This window comes from Anopheles funestus, chromosome 2RL (genome assembly GCF_943734845.2).
Source record: "Anopheles funestus chromosome 2RL, idAnoFuneDA-416_04, whole genome shotgun sequence".
In the NCBI taxonomy this organism is placed as follows: domain Eukaryota; kingdom Metazoa; phylum Arthropoda; class Insecta; order Diptera; family Culicidae; genus Anopheles; species Anopheles funestus.
The window spans coordinates 53,848,010-53,863,690 of NC_064598.1; the positions used below are offsets into that span (position 1 = coordinate 53,848,010).

The following is a 15,681-nucleotide window of genomic DNA, read 5'->3' on the forward strand; positions in this document are numbered from 1 at the left end:
GCTTAACGACCTTACAGGTCACGCCGGCCATTTCTGGCTTACTAGACTTATTTTACCACATAGCCGGATAGTCAGTCCTTGCTACGGGGGGACGGTCCGGATGGGATTTGAACCCGGTCCGGCCGTGTGGACTGGCGCCGTTTGTCACATGCACCACCGGGCCGCCCCCGATTATTGTTATTAACTTTGAAAGATGAATCTTGTCCAGTTCTTCAATCGGTATAATTGAATTTCCTATGTTATTCATATTTAATACGATGATAAACTGCAATAGAAACCACATACTCCAAACAAACTTTACCCCATATAAACACAACCTCATGCTTAGCTGCTTTCTACACAAAGCTCATAAAAAACGATTCTCATTGAAGATTTTAACACTTTTTATGATTTTACAACTGTCAATAGATGAAGCGATACCGAAAAAGACAACTCATAAATTTTTCTTTCATATGATTTACTCTTCAAGGAGAGAACATTCTGTCAAATAAAAAAAAAGCATTTTGAGTAAAGTCTGGCTAACAGACCATGCCCAACCACACTCGACAAGTCTTATTTCCTATGAGAAACATTGTAAAACTACAACGAAACTAGCATCAAATTCGGACACTAAATAAGGTGTAAACTGCGAGAAACGCCGTAAATAACGGCAATAAAGTTTATAATACCTTCATCTAATCACGATCGACAACACAAGCGAAAGCGTGATACCATTCCCAGAATGATATGTTTATTGGCGAATATTATTCGTAGCACGATGGAAGAGTTTCGGGTAACACCAGACGTAAGTTTGTTTCAAGATTTAGTGTTACTATATATGTATAATATTATTTCAATCGCATTGAATATAAAACATTTATGTGTACGGCGGTTTTTATCATAATATAAAAAATCTAATGTTGCTAACATGTTCGGACCAACAAATATGATGAAAATGAGAATAATCTATCATTTGTCTTGTTTGTAGAAATAAAGAAGGAAAACAGGAAATATGGAATTGGCTCCGACAAACAACAACAAAAAACACTTTTGCTTTGGCTCAAGGACGGCTTCCTTGTCCGAGTTCTTGTTTTGAGTCTGAATCTGAATACTTATTTTCCTGAGTAATCACAGCACAGCAATCTTAAAAAATCGTTTTGACAAGGATTCAAACGATTAAAACGAATCGAAATAAAGCTGCCTCATGTGAAATGAGACAATTTCATGAAAAGGATCAAATATTGTTCACAGGTGTTACGAGTTGCTCTAATAAAAAAAACTCTATGTCGTTAAATGTTGGTAACGAAAAGCAAACATTCATCTATAATAAATTGTATCCAATACTGCTAGTTTCAATCTTACCTAAAACTCGTCTATTACCACTACTGGCGTCATCAACATATTGGTAGGTGTGAGTAAATAGAGGGTCACAAGCCTTCATTTTCGGTTCACCGTCAACCGAATTGAATCTAACCAAGCAAAAAAACAATCGAAAATCTACATCATGTCGCTTCGAAATGGAGGCGCCGTTCATTTAGATTCTCTACTATCTACCATTTGCGGTATACTGTGCCGTTACGCTCGTTTGTGCGTATGTTTATTGAATTGATGGATGGGCCGCGAGGATGTCAGTCAACCAGCACCGCTAACCGAACACTTCCAGTAAGGCAATGACGAAGGTTTTATCTACCCATACTCCAACCGAGCGAATGATTCATCGTTCGATTGGTTCCAGATTCCGAACCGTCGTGATGCGAAAATTGAAATATCAACACGATTTTATCATTGATTTTGAGCAGCTCCGAATTGTGAGTTTTTCCTCCACTTTTCCATAGTATATTATGCGACATGAAAATCTCGAAATCAACGCATTCCACGGATCATTCATAAAACGAATGTGGATATCGAAACCTATTGAGAACAATTATTTACCACCAATCAGAGTTTTGAAATTGTACAACAACTTTGAAAAATCAAACAAACAGTGTAACAACAGAATTTTTTTAATTTCTATGTTTGTTGGGAAATCTTGTAGAGAGCTCTTAATGCGAATTTCTTACGTTTATGTCTCCTAATGATTACACAATCCTATCAAACCAAACATAAAAGGATTTCCAAAAATAAAAAGTTTGAATACATCTGTGTAAAATATTTTGTCTATAACCCATTATGCCATTAGCCATATTTGTGGAATTTAAGATTTGTTAAGTATCCGTTATACGCATGATGAACGGGTTTTGATTATGATAATAATTGCAATACCATATTAAGTCCAGGAAAACTCTAGAATACAAAGAATGAGAAACATAGCAAAATTCATCATTCACACTATTCGAATCATTACCATGGCTAATTTCGTTTCCGACCGAGAGTTCCGGCGTACGGCGAAGAAGAAAAACAATCGACGTCCATCGTAGTCGATAGACGAACACGAAAGCACAGATCTATTGTGCGTGTCCATAGTAGTGTCAGTATGGCCATATCCTACTTTTGATATTTGAAAAAGAAACGGAACCATTTGGGCACACAAACACACACATACAAATTACATCGATTCAAAGCGAAAGGATGACCGATGAAAATCTCTATCTTGTGGATAGTTGTTCTATAGATCCCTACGAATGTTTGTGCTCTTTTTTATGTTGCACAGATGTTCCATCGCTTCTTTTGCATTTTTTCTAACCACAGCATTGCCTGGTGCCATTCCAAGACCGTTTTTGTTTGTATCGGCAGGTTTATCCATCAGTTCCGTTCGCAGAAGCCGATTGTCCTGAAACCCACTACAGAACCGAAAGGAAGCTTAACCGTTTTCGTCGTTCGTCATCAACCGCAACTGCTATAGGAAACACCGAGTTTTCCGTGTCGATCGCAATTTTATTGTGTACATCCGGCTTTTCGTTCTGCTCGTGTCCTTTTGGTCAGCACACTGACCAAACCGCCATCATTTTTCTCGTTGTTTTTTTTTTCTTCTTTCCGGTTCGTTATTTTCTTCATAAGAAAAATGGATCACCAGCAGAATTCGAGTGGAGACACAGAATGAAAGCCAAACCTAACGTAGTCTAACAGTCTTCTTATTTCCACTTGCGTTTTGAGAGTCAACTTTTTTGCACTTTTAATCTCTATTTAATCCATTCTGATCGCGTTAGGATGATTAAATGTCTCCTTCCTATGTTTTCTTGCTACTGGAATAATATTTATAAAATAATGCTTTGCCGTGTGAATACAATCATGGCATTTCAAACGGTTGCATACATGCAAATATCCTGCTACATTTAACACTTTAAGATCGTAAGGTAATTGAGGTACTCCGATTGTATACGGTGACAAAAACGGAAACAAGCAATCACTGCACAATAAGTCTAGTAAGCCAGAAATGGCCAAAAGAAATACGGCGTGTATGAGATTGAATTTTCCATCCACTATTTTGCAGCAACGAGCACGAACATTAATAGTACTTGTTTTGTTTCATATTCTGGCCAGTTTTTATTTTCCAATTCATGAATTAGTTATGTTCAATAAAGCTACCGCCTACAAGTTTGAACACTTGGAAACAGTTCTTAATATGACATCCTTTTGATCCTAACGAATAGACAACATTGACATTCTGAGAGTGAATATTTCCCTTTATTTTGGATTTAGCCTACTCAACGGGTGTTGTGCATGTTATTTGCGTTTACAATTACAATACATTTTGATCCAGTGGCTGGAGCAAACGATAGGCCTATTTTAGTTTTTTACTAAAAACTTCCCAAAAAAAAATCAACCACAACGGTATGAAAGATCCAAGCATAATAATGCAAAGCAATCAACATGTGTCCAATCAATAAATGTGTCCGTAATGTAACTGTGGGGTCAACTTTTGTAAAACACTGGAAACCTACTTGGTAACCCAATATGTTTAAAACAAGCAAATGAAATGTGGGCGATTTAGAAACTATTCCATAATCTTTTTTGACACTGAATTTATAAAATGCAATTAAATGATTAAGCTTTCGTAACAGATACTTACGACATTATTATTCTATCTCGAGAGAAAGTCAGGGAAATAAAATTGCATCGCACACAACACCGCAAGCTTGATTATCATGAAATTAATTTTTGCAAAATGGCACTCCTTCCCACTCTCGTCAATCAGGCCAGTTGAAATGTCATTTGAAATATTCCCACCAGAGAGCATATTTACAACCGAGGGGGACTGATCCATTGGGAAAAACAACCATGTTCAACCCCACACACACACGATACGTCTCTTTATGAAACGATCGACATCCAACAAACACGCCACGGTCGAGCATAATAAACTGCAGAACGTTTGTCCTATCCATTATACTTAATTGCTGCCGGAATATGATGATTTTTCGAGTTTGTAGTGTGAGAGACGTAAAGGGATAGTCCGCTTGGATGCTTCCCCGTATCATGTGTCCTTTCGGAAAAAAACCTGTACAATTCTTCCCGTAACACTAGACGGTTGGCGTGGGCTGGCACATGGTCAGCGGTTCGTGATAAATGGAACGAATCATACAACCATGACAAGGCAATCGTGAGTTTTTGACATTCGAGCGGTGAGTGTAGGTAAGGAGGAAAATATGCAGCATAATAATTAACGATAATGGATGAAATACTATTAATCGAAACGCGACGCAAAACGAGAACCGGTTCATTATGTTCAAGTCTGCGGTCAGGCTGCTCGTGGCAATACCGAAAGTTGGCAAAACTTTTCCTGAATAATAAATAATCAAGCTATTATTACACCAACTGATGTGAGACAAATGCAAATGAATAAACTCAGTTTAATGCAGCTATAAAAACAATCAAAATTACTAATTACATAGAAAAACTGCCGTGTTGAAAAGTATCTTAGACAATTGAACTAGAAATTATTCACAAATACCTGCGTTTGAACGTATACCGATCGGTTTAAAGTAATGACAATTTACAAATGTTATTTTCAATGCGTTGTGTGAATAAAAAAATACTTCTTGCAACTATTGTTTAACATTTGAGCGTACAGCATCAACGTACTACAATCCTTCAACCGTGTGAACTATCATGAACGCTGTATCGAGACGCTCATCTTAAAATAGATACAAATTGATCGCACTCACCTGGACTGTCGTGCGGCATCGGTGCACAGAAGGCGCTGGAACTGCCAGATGATGATGTGGGAGGCGGATAAAACGCTCTCGGTGGTCCCAGCGGTGAGTCGCATTGAGCTGGCGGCACGAACAAGGGCGGTGTTGATAGAGCTGTTAATTTGTAAGCGATACATGAAAACAGAATCATATAATTGATTAATTATCATCCCACTTCATCTGTGTCACATTGTACTGCAGAACATGTTTCACAGATGTAACCGAAAGTAGAACAAAAAAACGATGTAGCGTAGCACAAAGAAAGGAGCTTTGAACGTAGATTTTGTACATCAAAAATGGTATTGAATAATGCAAACTAACACATTTCTTGGATTGGAAGATTGGAGATTTAATTTTTGTTTGCAGATGTAACAACTATCCATCGCTTGCTCTATTCTTGGTGTTAGGAATTAGGATGTCATGTCAGCATTATATATTTGTTATATACATTTTAATCCCGACAAAATCGAAATAAATTATGTTTCCGTGAAAGAAATTGAAGAAAAACTAAAAAAACAATACAATATTACAAAGCCTAAAAGCCGAATTTGTTTGCAATTGTTTTTAAATATTAAATATTTCTATCAAATGCAGCGTAATTCATCAAAAAAATCATCCAATGCCTTTTAGAACTTCTAGTTACTACAGCGAAAAATTTGTTGACAAATTTACTAACTTCTTTTGTGCCTATGTATGTACAAGTTCTCGTTGTATTATGCATACATATATTTTCTTCCTACTTACTCTGATCATTCGGTGGTCGCATGCTAGAGAGTGCCGACAAGGGGGTGTATGATTTGGGTGGTGCTTCTCCCGGTCGAACCAACCGCTCCTCGGTAACACTCTGCTGCACTCTGTACTGCATTTTACAGTACGCCTCCTGATTAGCACCTAAGGAAGAATTCACGTACACACCGGTAATCGTGACTTCCGTGTCCTGCGCGATAACTAAATTGCTCGACACAGGACGTGGCTGTAAGAATATAAAATTGCAAACGAAAGATATTATGACAAGTTCCTTCACTCTAGGACATGAATTAATTAATTGACTGCAATTACACATTTTTGTCACAGTGACCCTAATTGAGCTATTTCTTACCTCCTCTATTTCACGCTTTACTTCCATTGGATCGTCCTTACGATCACGCATCGGTTCCGTTTTGATTACCACTTTCTTCTTCTTAGTCAACGTCTCCTGCTGAGCTACAGTGATCCCTCCAGGAGTATTTAACGCAGCAGGTGTATTGGAGCTAGTCGATTCCAGTGATGTGGACACATTCAAATGCTTGCTATCCGAGGACGTCGCTGACGCATGCGAATCTCGCAACTCCTTCTCACCAGGCGATTCCTTCTTATCTTTTCCATCATTTTTGTTAAGGGACGCACCAGACTCCTTAGACACAGTCTCTTTTTGTTCTTTAGAATCTTTGGCACCTTTTTTCGTTTTCGGTACCTTTTCGGCGGAACATTCTGAGTCACTAGAGTCCGTATTGCGATACAGAACTCGCTGTACTTCATAAGTAGCCGCTAGCATCGCAGTTGCATTGAGACTCGCCATGCGCTTCTTGCCAATGTAGTCCTTATAATCGCAAACCGTATCTACCTTTTCGGACTTTGGTTCGCGCTTCCGCTTTTTAACTCCTTCTTCTGGTTTAGCTTTGACGTTCTCCACTTTCTCCGATCCTGTTGAGGACGAGCTGACTGTTCCATCGTCTTGGCGCTCGTTGTCCGTCATCAAAGCTTTCAGTTCCTTCTTAATCTTCTTCACTGGTGGTTTAGGTGGTTTTTCCGGCTTTTCGGACACCTTTTCCGGTTTCTCTTTGTCCTTATCGGATTTTTCAGTCTTCGCCTGCACTGCTGCTGCTTTTGCTTTGGTCTTTCGCACTACCTTCTTTTTAACCTTACGTTTACGGGTAGGATCAGTATCTTTACCCTGAGCAATGAAATGATTGATTAAGTTGAATTAATGTATAACTATATAAGAACTACAATTTAACAGCATACTAACCTGAGCATACGTTTCGTCACTATCGGGCAATTGTTCCATCTCTGACTCCAAACTGGAAGCATCGGGATCCCAATGTTTGCCAGCTCCACGAAGTCCTGGTACATAGCGAAGGTTTCTGGGAACCAATAACAAGAAAGAAAATACACCTTTTTATCCATCGGAAATTATCCAAAAAGGGCTGCAACACCGTACTGAAATTAGGCACAATTTGCTCCACCTTCTATGAGATACAACAAGTTACCGATACAGAGTGACAGAAGCAGAAGCCCGAGGGATGGCCCAGAACATCGATAGTAATCTTTGACGATACTCAGCAACCAGCCAAGCTTCTGCTTCTTTTCGACTCGAACGATACAACTTCATCGGCACGCAACCGCTTACCTCATAACGACCGGTTCCTCCTCACTTGATTCCGCACTATCTTGATCGCTGTCCTTTTTGGGTGCTTCCTCTTTGACCTTCGGTTTTACCTCTTCGCGGGCTACACCATCTGTTTGCTTTTGCTGCTGGGATGGCGCCTCTTTCCGTTCCTGTTTCACATTTTCCTTCTTTTCCTCGCGCTTCTTATCACTTTCCTTCCGTTCCAGTTCCTTGCTTTTGACTCCTTGTTCTGGCTCCTTGCCTTTGCCTTGTTCCGGCATTTCGCCGCACATCGTCTCACCAGAGCGACTCTCCTCCCCAGCACTCTCCTCCTCTGGGCAGATACGTTCCTTTTTAATGCGCTCGCCGTCCTTAGTGATCGTGCGGATGACACGCGACCCACTGGATTGGCTCATCAGGCTAGCCTCAAGTGCGCCGCGCATCTCATTCTCGTACAGACAGTGAACCTTTGCCAACGCGTTCAGCGATGCAACACGATGTCGTTTTGGTCCGGACCAAAAACCATACAGCTTTACGTTGCGCTTCTTTGCCGATTGACGCTTTTTCGCGATGCGTGTCCTCACTGTATCGGTGGACGAACAGCCATCAGAATCGCCGCTTTCATTATTCTCATCTTCTTCCGCATCATCTGCAGCCTCTTCATCGTCGTCGTCGTCCGCTTCATCTGCTGAGGAATGTGAATCATCCTTCCCTTCCTGTTTGAGCTTTTTTGTAAGCACAGTCGCTTTCTTTTTCGTCTTCATCTCGGGCGCATCCGGATCGTTTTCATCGGTTTGTTCTACATCCGAATCGGAGGATTCGCCACCTCTTTGCGCTTTTTTCGGTAAAGCCACCGAGTCGGACAATGCTGCCTCTATCCTTCGCTTCTGTTTCTTTAATGGAACGGTATGCTTTGTCGCATCCTCATCATTGCATTTTTCCTTATCATCAACGCCCTCAGCGTCGTTGAGTGTTGATGTTTCCTCCTTTTTTCCATCATCCACTTTCTGTTTCGTCGGCTGTGAATCTTCTATAGCGTCGCGTGAGATATCTTCGCGTGACTGACTAATGTCCACTGAGGACTTCCGTTTAAAACTTGGTTTCCCGGATTTTACTGGTGCTTCAACTTCACTTTCGGAGTCATCGAAATCATACACATCCTTCTTTTCCAATTTGCGTTCCTTCAGATGACATTCTTCGGTCACTGTGGCTGATACAGGACAGGGAGCACTCACCGCTGATATTTTACAATTTTTGCCACTTCCGCCACTCGTAGCATTTTTGCGTACGTAGGAACGTTTTCCTTGTTTACCGGAACTCTTCAGTAATCCTGCAAGAATAGGACCGGTAGCGCTCGAGGGAACATTCATTTCAGACCCAATGTCCAAACGATCTTCTTTCCCTTTCTCTGTCGTTTGATCTTGTACATTACTTAAATGTTGCTGTGGCGTAGATGGCTTAGTGGTGGTTGAAGGTTTGTCCTTACCCAACACAGTGCTTTCTGTAGCCGGAGTTTGCTTTTGTTGAAGCTGACGCAACGGCACATCATCATCATTTTCCGTCGATGAACGGTCACGGTTGGGCACAGAATTAATCGTACTTGCTGTTGCTGGTGCTTCAGGTGCCGTTGGAGTGCCAACAGTTTTATCGTCCTTTGACGAATCGGCCAATGATGTGCCACCATCAATTTCTACTGGTGTCACTGGTTGGGTTTTACTATTCGTCTTTGCATTTATTTGTTTTACTTTGCTTGTGACAGAAGCTTTCTTGGTCGTAACAGCTTTTGCCATTTTGGCCGGCTTTTCACCAATGGTAGCGTCTTCCGTGGTGGTGGATTTGGGCTTTTTTACATATTTTCGCTTTGCTGGTGAAGCCAGTGTTTGTTCCTCAAACTTTACCTCCTTCTTGCTGGCCTGATCGGCTACAGTGGCTTTTTTCTTTTCGTTCGTTTCTTTTGCTTTCGACTTAGAAGTTGTCAGGGAGCTTTCCTTCTTGGCGGATGGCTTTCGTGGTGTCGGTTGCTTTTTCGTTTTCGCATCGATCGAAGCCGTGCCATCTGTAGAAACCACCGGCGGAATAACTGGTGCCCCATCAGCTAATTCTTCTTTTCTTGCTTCCGCATCAGATTCTTTCTTTACGCCACTGGGTGTTTCAATGTCTTCTCGCTCCAGTGCCTTCACTATACTGTCTATTCTAATGTGCACCTCTTCATTCTTTTCCTCGTGGTCTTCTTGCTCAATCGAACTACCTCGACCAATGATCATTGCACCTTCCTGTTCGGTGGATTGTTTGACAACTGGAAGTTCAGACGCTAGATCTTTTTTCTGTTGCTCAGTGCCCTTCGGTGCCAGTTCAGCGACGCTAGGTTTCTTTTGCTTCGGCTCGGCGGATCCAGATGAATTGTTTGCCTTTTTGTTAGATTTCGCACCCGGTCCAGTTGCTTTGGCAGAGGACGTTTTAGCCGCTGCACAACTCACACTTCCCGAGGTGCTCAAACCACCCGCTACCTTATCATCCTTACGTCCCGATTTTGATACGAGTTTCTCGTTCGCTTCCTTCGCCGATGTCGGCTTTCCACTCATTTTCTTTTGCCCTTCTCCTGGCTGTCGGTCCACTTTCAACGTTACTGACTTCTTAAGCTTTCCAGTGTTACCAGAAACGGATTCTTTTGCTGATTTTTCTGTCTCTCCATCCGCACCTTCTTCCGATGTTATGGACGATTTTCTTCCCATTGCACCACTTCCGCCAGCATTATCTCCACCACCGCCATATTTACCCTGGGCTACAGTGGCCCTAGATTTTGTCTTAACCATTTCGCTGATCGACGGGTTCACTACAGATTCGACTGCTGACTCCAACAAATATGCCGCATCAATTGACTGATTGATCGTTTTATCCGGCACACCGAGATTCTTCAACTCCTTCTGAATTTTCTTCTCCTTTTCTCGCAACTTTGAATCAATTGATGATGACGTAAGAGGAGTGCCAGTTGCACCTGCACGACTCTCGCCATAAGTAGCGACAGTAGAGACCGGCGAAGGATTGCAGCTGGTGTTAGTTTGTTTTCGTTTTCCGGCGTCTGATTTTTCTGTTTGACTTGCTGACCTTTTCGATGCACTTCCTGGTTCCTTTGCGGATTTTTTGGGACGTTCTGTCGTATCCTTGGCATTTCCTTTCACCGTAGAATTCTGATTTTGTAGCGTGGATTGATTACCCGAATCTGGTTTAATCGCTTGAACGGTATGCTTATTGCCTTTTCCAGATGAACTTATCAATGCTTCGGGTTTTCCTATACCGGACCCGGTAGTTGGAGATGATGAACTATGATCTGTTGTTAAAACTTTCGTGCTATTCTTCGAGGATTCTGCTGTACCAGCAACGGTGAGATTTTTAGCCGTCGCAGCCTTGGTTTTGCCAGTATTCGCAGCAGACGATTTCGATTTACTAGATACCGTTTGCTGTTGGTTTCCGATTTGTTGGACATTAGACACACCCTTTTCCGTTGGTTTTACCCCGCCAGTAGCTGCCGAAGCATTTGTATTTGTTACTCCCGAACCTGCTGTTACGTTCGGTGTACTTTCTTTGGTTTTGGATTGCAAACGTTTGACAGGTTTTTTAGCTGGTGCCGTTGTTGAACTGGAGGAGCTAGTGTTGAGTGTTGATTTTGCTTCTGTTCCACTAACAGATGCAGGAGTAGTCGGTCCTGTTGCTGCACCACTACCGGAGGCTTTTTTTTCGTTCACTGTTGATGGTTGCTGCTTCTTCGGCTTCATCATGGAAATTCTTGATGCGGCGTTGATTTTGCACGGGTGAGAATGACGAGCTTCCTTGGAGAAAAGGCAAGAAAGTAAAAAAAAGAAAACAATTAATTTTCAAGCCTTTTGCTATTTAAGAGCTGCCAAATCTATTAATTAATTAGTTAATACTAGTTATATACGAGGGCTACAATATTTTGGAATAAATCACAGATTATACATTTATATGTTATTTTATGAAATAAATAATTACGGTTCATTGATTGTTTTACAAAACGAAGTGTAAGCGACACTGTACCGAAATATGATAAATTTCACAAATTCACTAAAGCTTACAACTTAGAACGAACAAGAATCACAATCATTTCAATCACATTATTTTGATCCGTACTACCTACCGTACCAGCTTACAATGAGAGCAAGCAAACCATACATTCCATAACCACAGGATCGTAAATCATGTTGGAAAAGTTCTCAACCACTGGAAAGAAGGATGTCTGAACCATCTTATCAAACTTATCAAAAGGGTACCGCAACCGTTCCATTGCCCCCAATTCGCACGTCAGCTTCATTTGCTTGATAAGCATTCCAATTAAACGCCCATCCTTCATTACTCAAGGGGCACGAAACGTGACGATGAACGAGCTTCCTTGGAATTTGATTAATGAATGATTTATGAGAAGGTGGCGAAAAATCACAGCCATTAGGTAGCGATAAAATTTGGCTGATTAATTTTTGATGCACGGTATGTTATCCTTCGCTCGAAAGGTGCTATGACAAGTACAGTGTGTGGATAGGAAAAATTAAATTTGAACAGGGCACATACCGCTGAGAATACATACGTAGATTATAACCCCCAAAACCCACACGCACAATCATGTACATGTGCGTATAATAGAATTAGTCAGATATTCACCAAGCATCTCGACATTGTGTCTTGGGAGCTGTAGATGTCGACAACGATTAAATATTTAAATCATTCACCATTTCGAAATGATTTATTTTTCGCCTTCCCACACATGGACGAAGCTGAAAGAAGAGCGAAATAAATTTCATAGTGAAAAGAAAATCGGGAATGCAAGCAATGAATAACATTGTGCATGTTGCTGCTCAATGCTTTCCGTGCTTTCCGTGAGGTATGCATCATGTATTCTCACCAACCACCAAACGGCTAAACGTTAAAATCTCACAATTACCTGCGCCAACGACGAGAACGAAGTAGCATTAAAAAAGCATACCGATCCCGGATACCGCCAGGAAGCTGCAGCACGCGGATCGAGCCGCGATCGAAACGAAACAGCAAACAATAGACCGCTACAATAAGCCACCGGCGGCACGGATCCGACTGGGACGATAATTAAAACCGCAACAAGATCATTAAACCAGATAGCGGCAATTATTCAATTTTGTGCATTTTGTACACACATAATCGGCCGGCACCGGTAGCTGAATGATTGGGAGGATGGGAAATTCTTCCTCTCCCACATGTATAAACACACACACATACACACAGAGCTACACACAACAGTCCAGATTCCTGCGCATCGCCTTTGAACGGCTTGGCATGCTGTCAGTTATCGATATATGCAAATGTATGATTGGTTCAGGTGCGCTCATCCGGTCTAGCGTTACCAGCTGTATGATGTTTGCCTTCCCATTTGTCTGCTTTTGGGAAAGCTTTAATTATCTCGTCTCAATGTTTTTCTCACTTTCCGATGGTAATTCTTCCTTCTTCTCACACGCTATGCAAACAACGCGCGAGCATAATCGCTGGAATGACGTGGCCACTTTTTCACTCGCTCTTTGTTGAATTTTTTATGACGAAGAAGCTATGTTGGTAGCATACGAGCGGTTCAGAACGGTACGATTAAAACGAATTTAAAGAAATAACACAAAAAAACTTTACTATCAATTAACAGGCGATGACAACGTTGGATTGAGTTTTAATAATCAATCTGACCGCAAAGTTATAAATTTAAGCAAAGCATCAGCAAGATGCCTTGGTACCGATCAATAAAATTTATTAAAGCAAAAAGTGTGATTTTTTGTACCACGGATAATCTAGTCATAATGATAAAAAAAAACTTAAAGTAAATTGGAGTTTTTGTAAATGTTTTAAATAATATGATACAGTAAGTACAATTTCTAAGTAACACATACAATTTCGGAATAAATAAGAACCATTCGTGAGATATGAGAGAGAAAACAACTGTACAATTTCATCGGTTTATCTTATATCTCTTTTTAGAAGTTCACATTTCGTTCGTTTCTTCACGTTATTTAAATGATTGATATGTTGGACGAGCCCACGATAGCTATCAACAAGGTTTTTCGAATAATGTTTAACATAATCAAATTTGGGGACCATGGGGCGGTTCGGTGGTATATGTGATAAACGGCGCCAGTTCCATACAAAAGGACCGGCTATCAAACCTCATCCGGACTGTCCCTCCGTAGCAAGGACTGACTCTCCGGCTATGTGGTAAAAACAAGTCTAGTAAGCCAGAAATGGCCGGCTTGGCCTTAGAGGTCGTTAAAGCCAACAAGTGAATCAAATTTGTATTGGACAAAACAAGGATAACTGTAACAATTCGTATGGTTGTGATGGCTGAAAACATATAAAATACAAAATTGGTATACGAAATCATCTTCTTTTGCGAAGTAGCCTTCCCGAATGAACAGAATTGGAAATTAAGTAAAGGCGAAAATTGTGGACGATTGCAACAAAGTAATGACAAAAATTGAATTGGAATTGTACCGTCAAAATTTTCTGGTTGAAATCGAAAATATGACGTTTCAAACATTGTGGAAGTCTTGGCCCATAACATCATGAGACCATTAAATGTTTGCTAAAAATGTTATTTTATATTCGTTATTAGTATAAGTAAGAGTTAGTAAAAGTCGCTTCAGAAGGGCTTTACAATACGGTCTATAAAAAAAAACGTTTGAGCATTGTGCAGGATGCTTTTCCGTATTAGATTTTCTTAATATACATATGTATATTCGTCAAAACGTCATGCTTTAGCACAATGAATAGAATTTTTCATTAAAATGGAGATTCTAAGATGGTAATGAGATTAGTGCAATTTTATTAAATGCAATTTTAAAAGTGTAAACAGATGCTTTAGTAAAAATAATATTAAAAACAATGAAAAAGTCAGATCAATATTAAACCTTTAGAAAATTTCTGATATTTCGTGCATAGAAGAATCGATATTAAATGAACTGTTCGAAGTGTTGTCATCCACATGGTTGGAAACAACAATGCTGTGATTGATATAACAATCCTTGAATGTTCTTTGTAATCCCTGTACATCATCCCTTTATGTTTTCCATCCATTGTTGAAACTAGTATGTAAGTTGTTTTTAATAAACACTTTTTATAAAAAAAATCGAATAGTCGAATTCTAAATGTGTATAAGTTGCATTTGTTTCGTCCAATTTCAAAAAATGAGTTTTTGTCTCAGATTAGAAAAGTTTAAATTTCATGTAGCGTATTTACGCACTACCAATAAATACGATAAAAAGTATGCAAACACTACCATGAACAAAAATGTATTAAAAGTCATCATCCTATTTTCACTTGAAATAGGAAAACTAAATGAATGATACAAAAAAAAGTCGTCGAACGTACCCGATAGCACGTTTATAATCGAAACGAGCCAAATTACACTCTAATTTGATCCACTACTGAAAGACCTAATTTTCTCCTCCATTTGAAGTGACTCCATCTCGCGATAAACATGGCCAGTGTGCACGCGTTTGTCGAAAAGTCTCACATACAGCCTGCAAGCGCGAAAGCCTCGAAAACAAACGCGTAATGTTTATTGAATAAATATGCACGTGACTCATGTTTGCATGTTCCAAACAACGCCACCGATCGTCCGTTGGGCACCGAACGAAAAGCACCATGATAATGATAATCGCGTGTAGGGTATGCCCGAACGAACCAGTGGTATGTCCCGAATGAAAGGTTCCTGTTTCTACATGATCCGGTGGCGTTTTGGGTCAGGTTCGGACATACGAGACGAAAGTGTTTCGACGGTGCGCCTTCATGCCGAAGCACAATGAGAACAGCAATACCAATAAGAAGGAAGTCCACTGGCGAGTGTGGCGTGGCATGAGTTCGATCGACACAAATTTGTTTACTGACCGTGTCATGTTTACACCCATATGTATTTGAACCCATTTTCACTTAGTCACTCGAAAAGGGCTTATTGTGCACAGTTTTACAATTCTGCTGGGTATGGTTACTGGTTTTTGGTAAGTGTAAGACTGGAACTAGTGAAAGTTATCTAGATAAAGAGTGTTAAATATTGTTCTATATTTACATTCAGCCGTCAGATAACTTAACAATTTTCGAATTAAGAATTGGCGAATAAATATATAAAACTCTTTTGTATATTTTATGCATATACAACATTTTTCATATTTTTATTCAAATATT

At 40.2% G+C, this 15,681-nt stretch overlaps 1 protein-coding gene across 3 annotated transcripts in view; it reads right to left on the reverse strand.

The window, feature by feature from the left end:
- Positions 1-15,681, reverse strand: part of LOC125761029 (uncharacterized) — a 162,196-nt gene that overhangs the window by 131,681 nt on the left and 14,834 nt on the right. For 2 of the 3 annotated variants that reach the window (XM_049421767.1, XM_049421769.1), the window contains exons 2-6: positions 7,501-11,306; positions 7,120-7,234; positions 6,211-7,044; positions 5,856-6,084; positions 5,085-5,225 (exon numbers count right to left, since the gene is read on the reverse strand). In XM_049421767.1, coding sequence (XP_049277724.1) covers positions 5,085-5,225; positions 5,856-6,084; positions 6,211-7,044; positions 7,120-7,234; positions 7,501-11,255 — 5,074 coding nt within the window. In that variant the 5' untranslated portion in view covers positions 11,256-11,306. The remainder of the gene's footprint in view (positions 1-5,084; positions 5,226-5,855; positions 6,085-6,210; positions 7,045-7,119; positions 7,235-7,500; positions 11,307-15,681) is intronic. The other variant, XM_049421768.1, reaches the window with a different exon arrangement.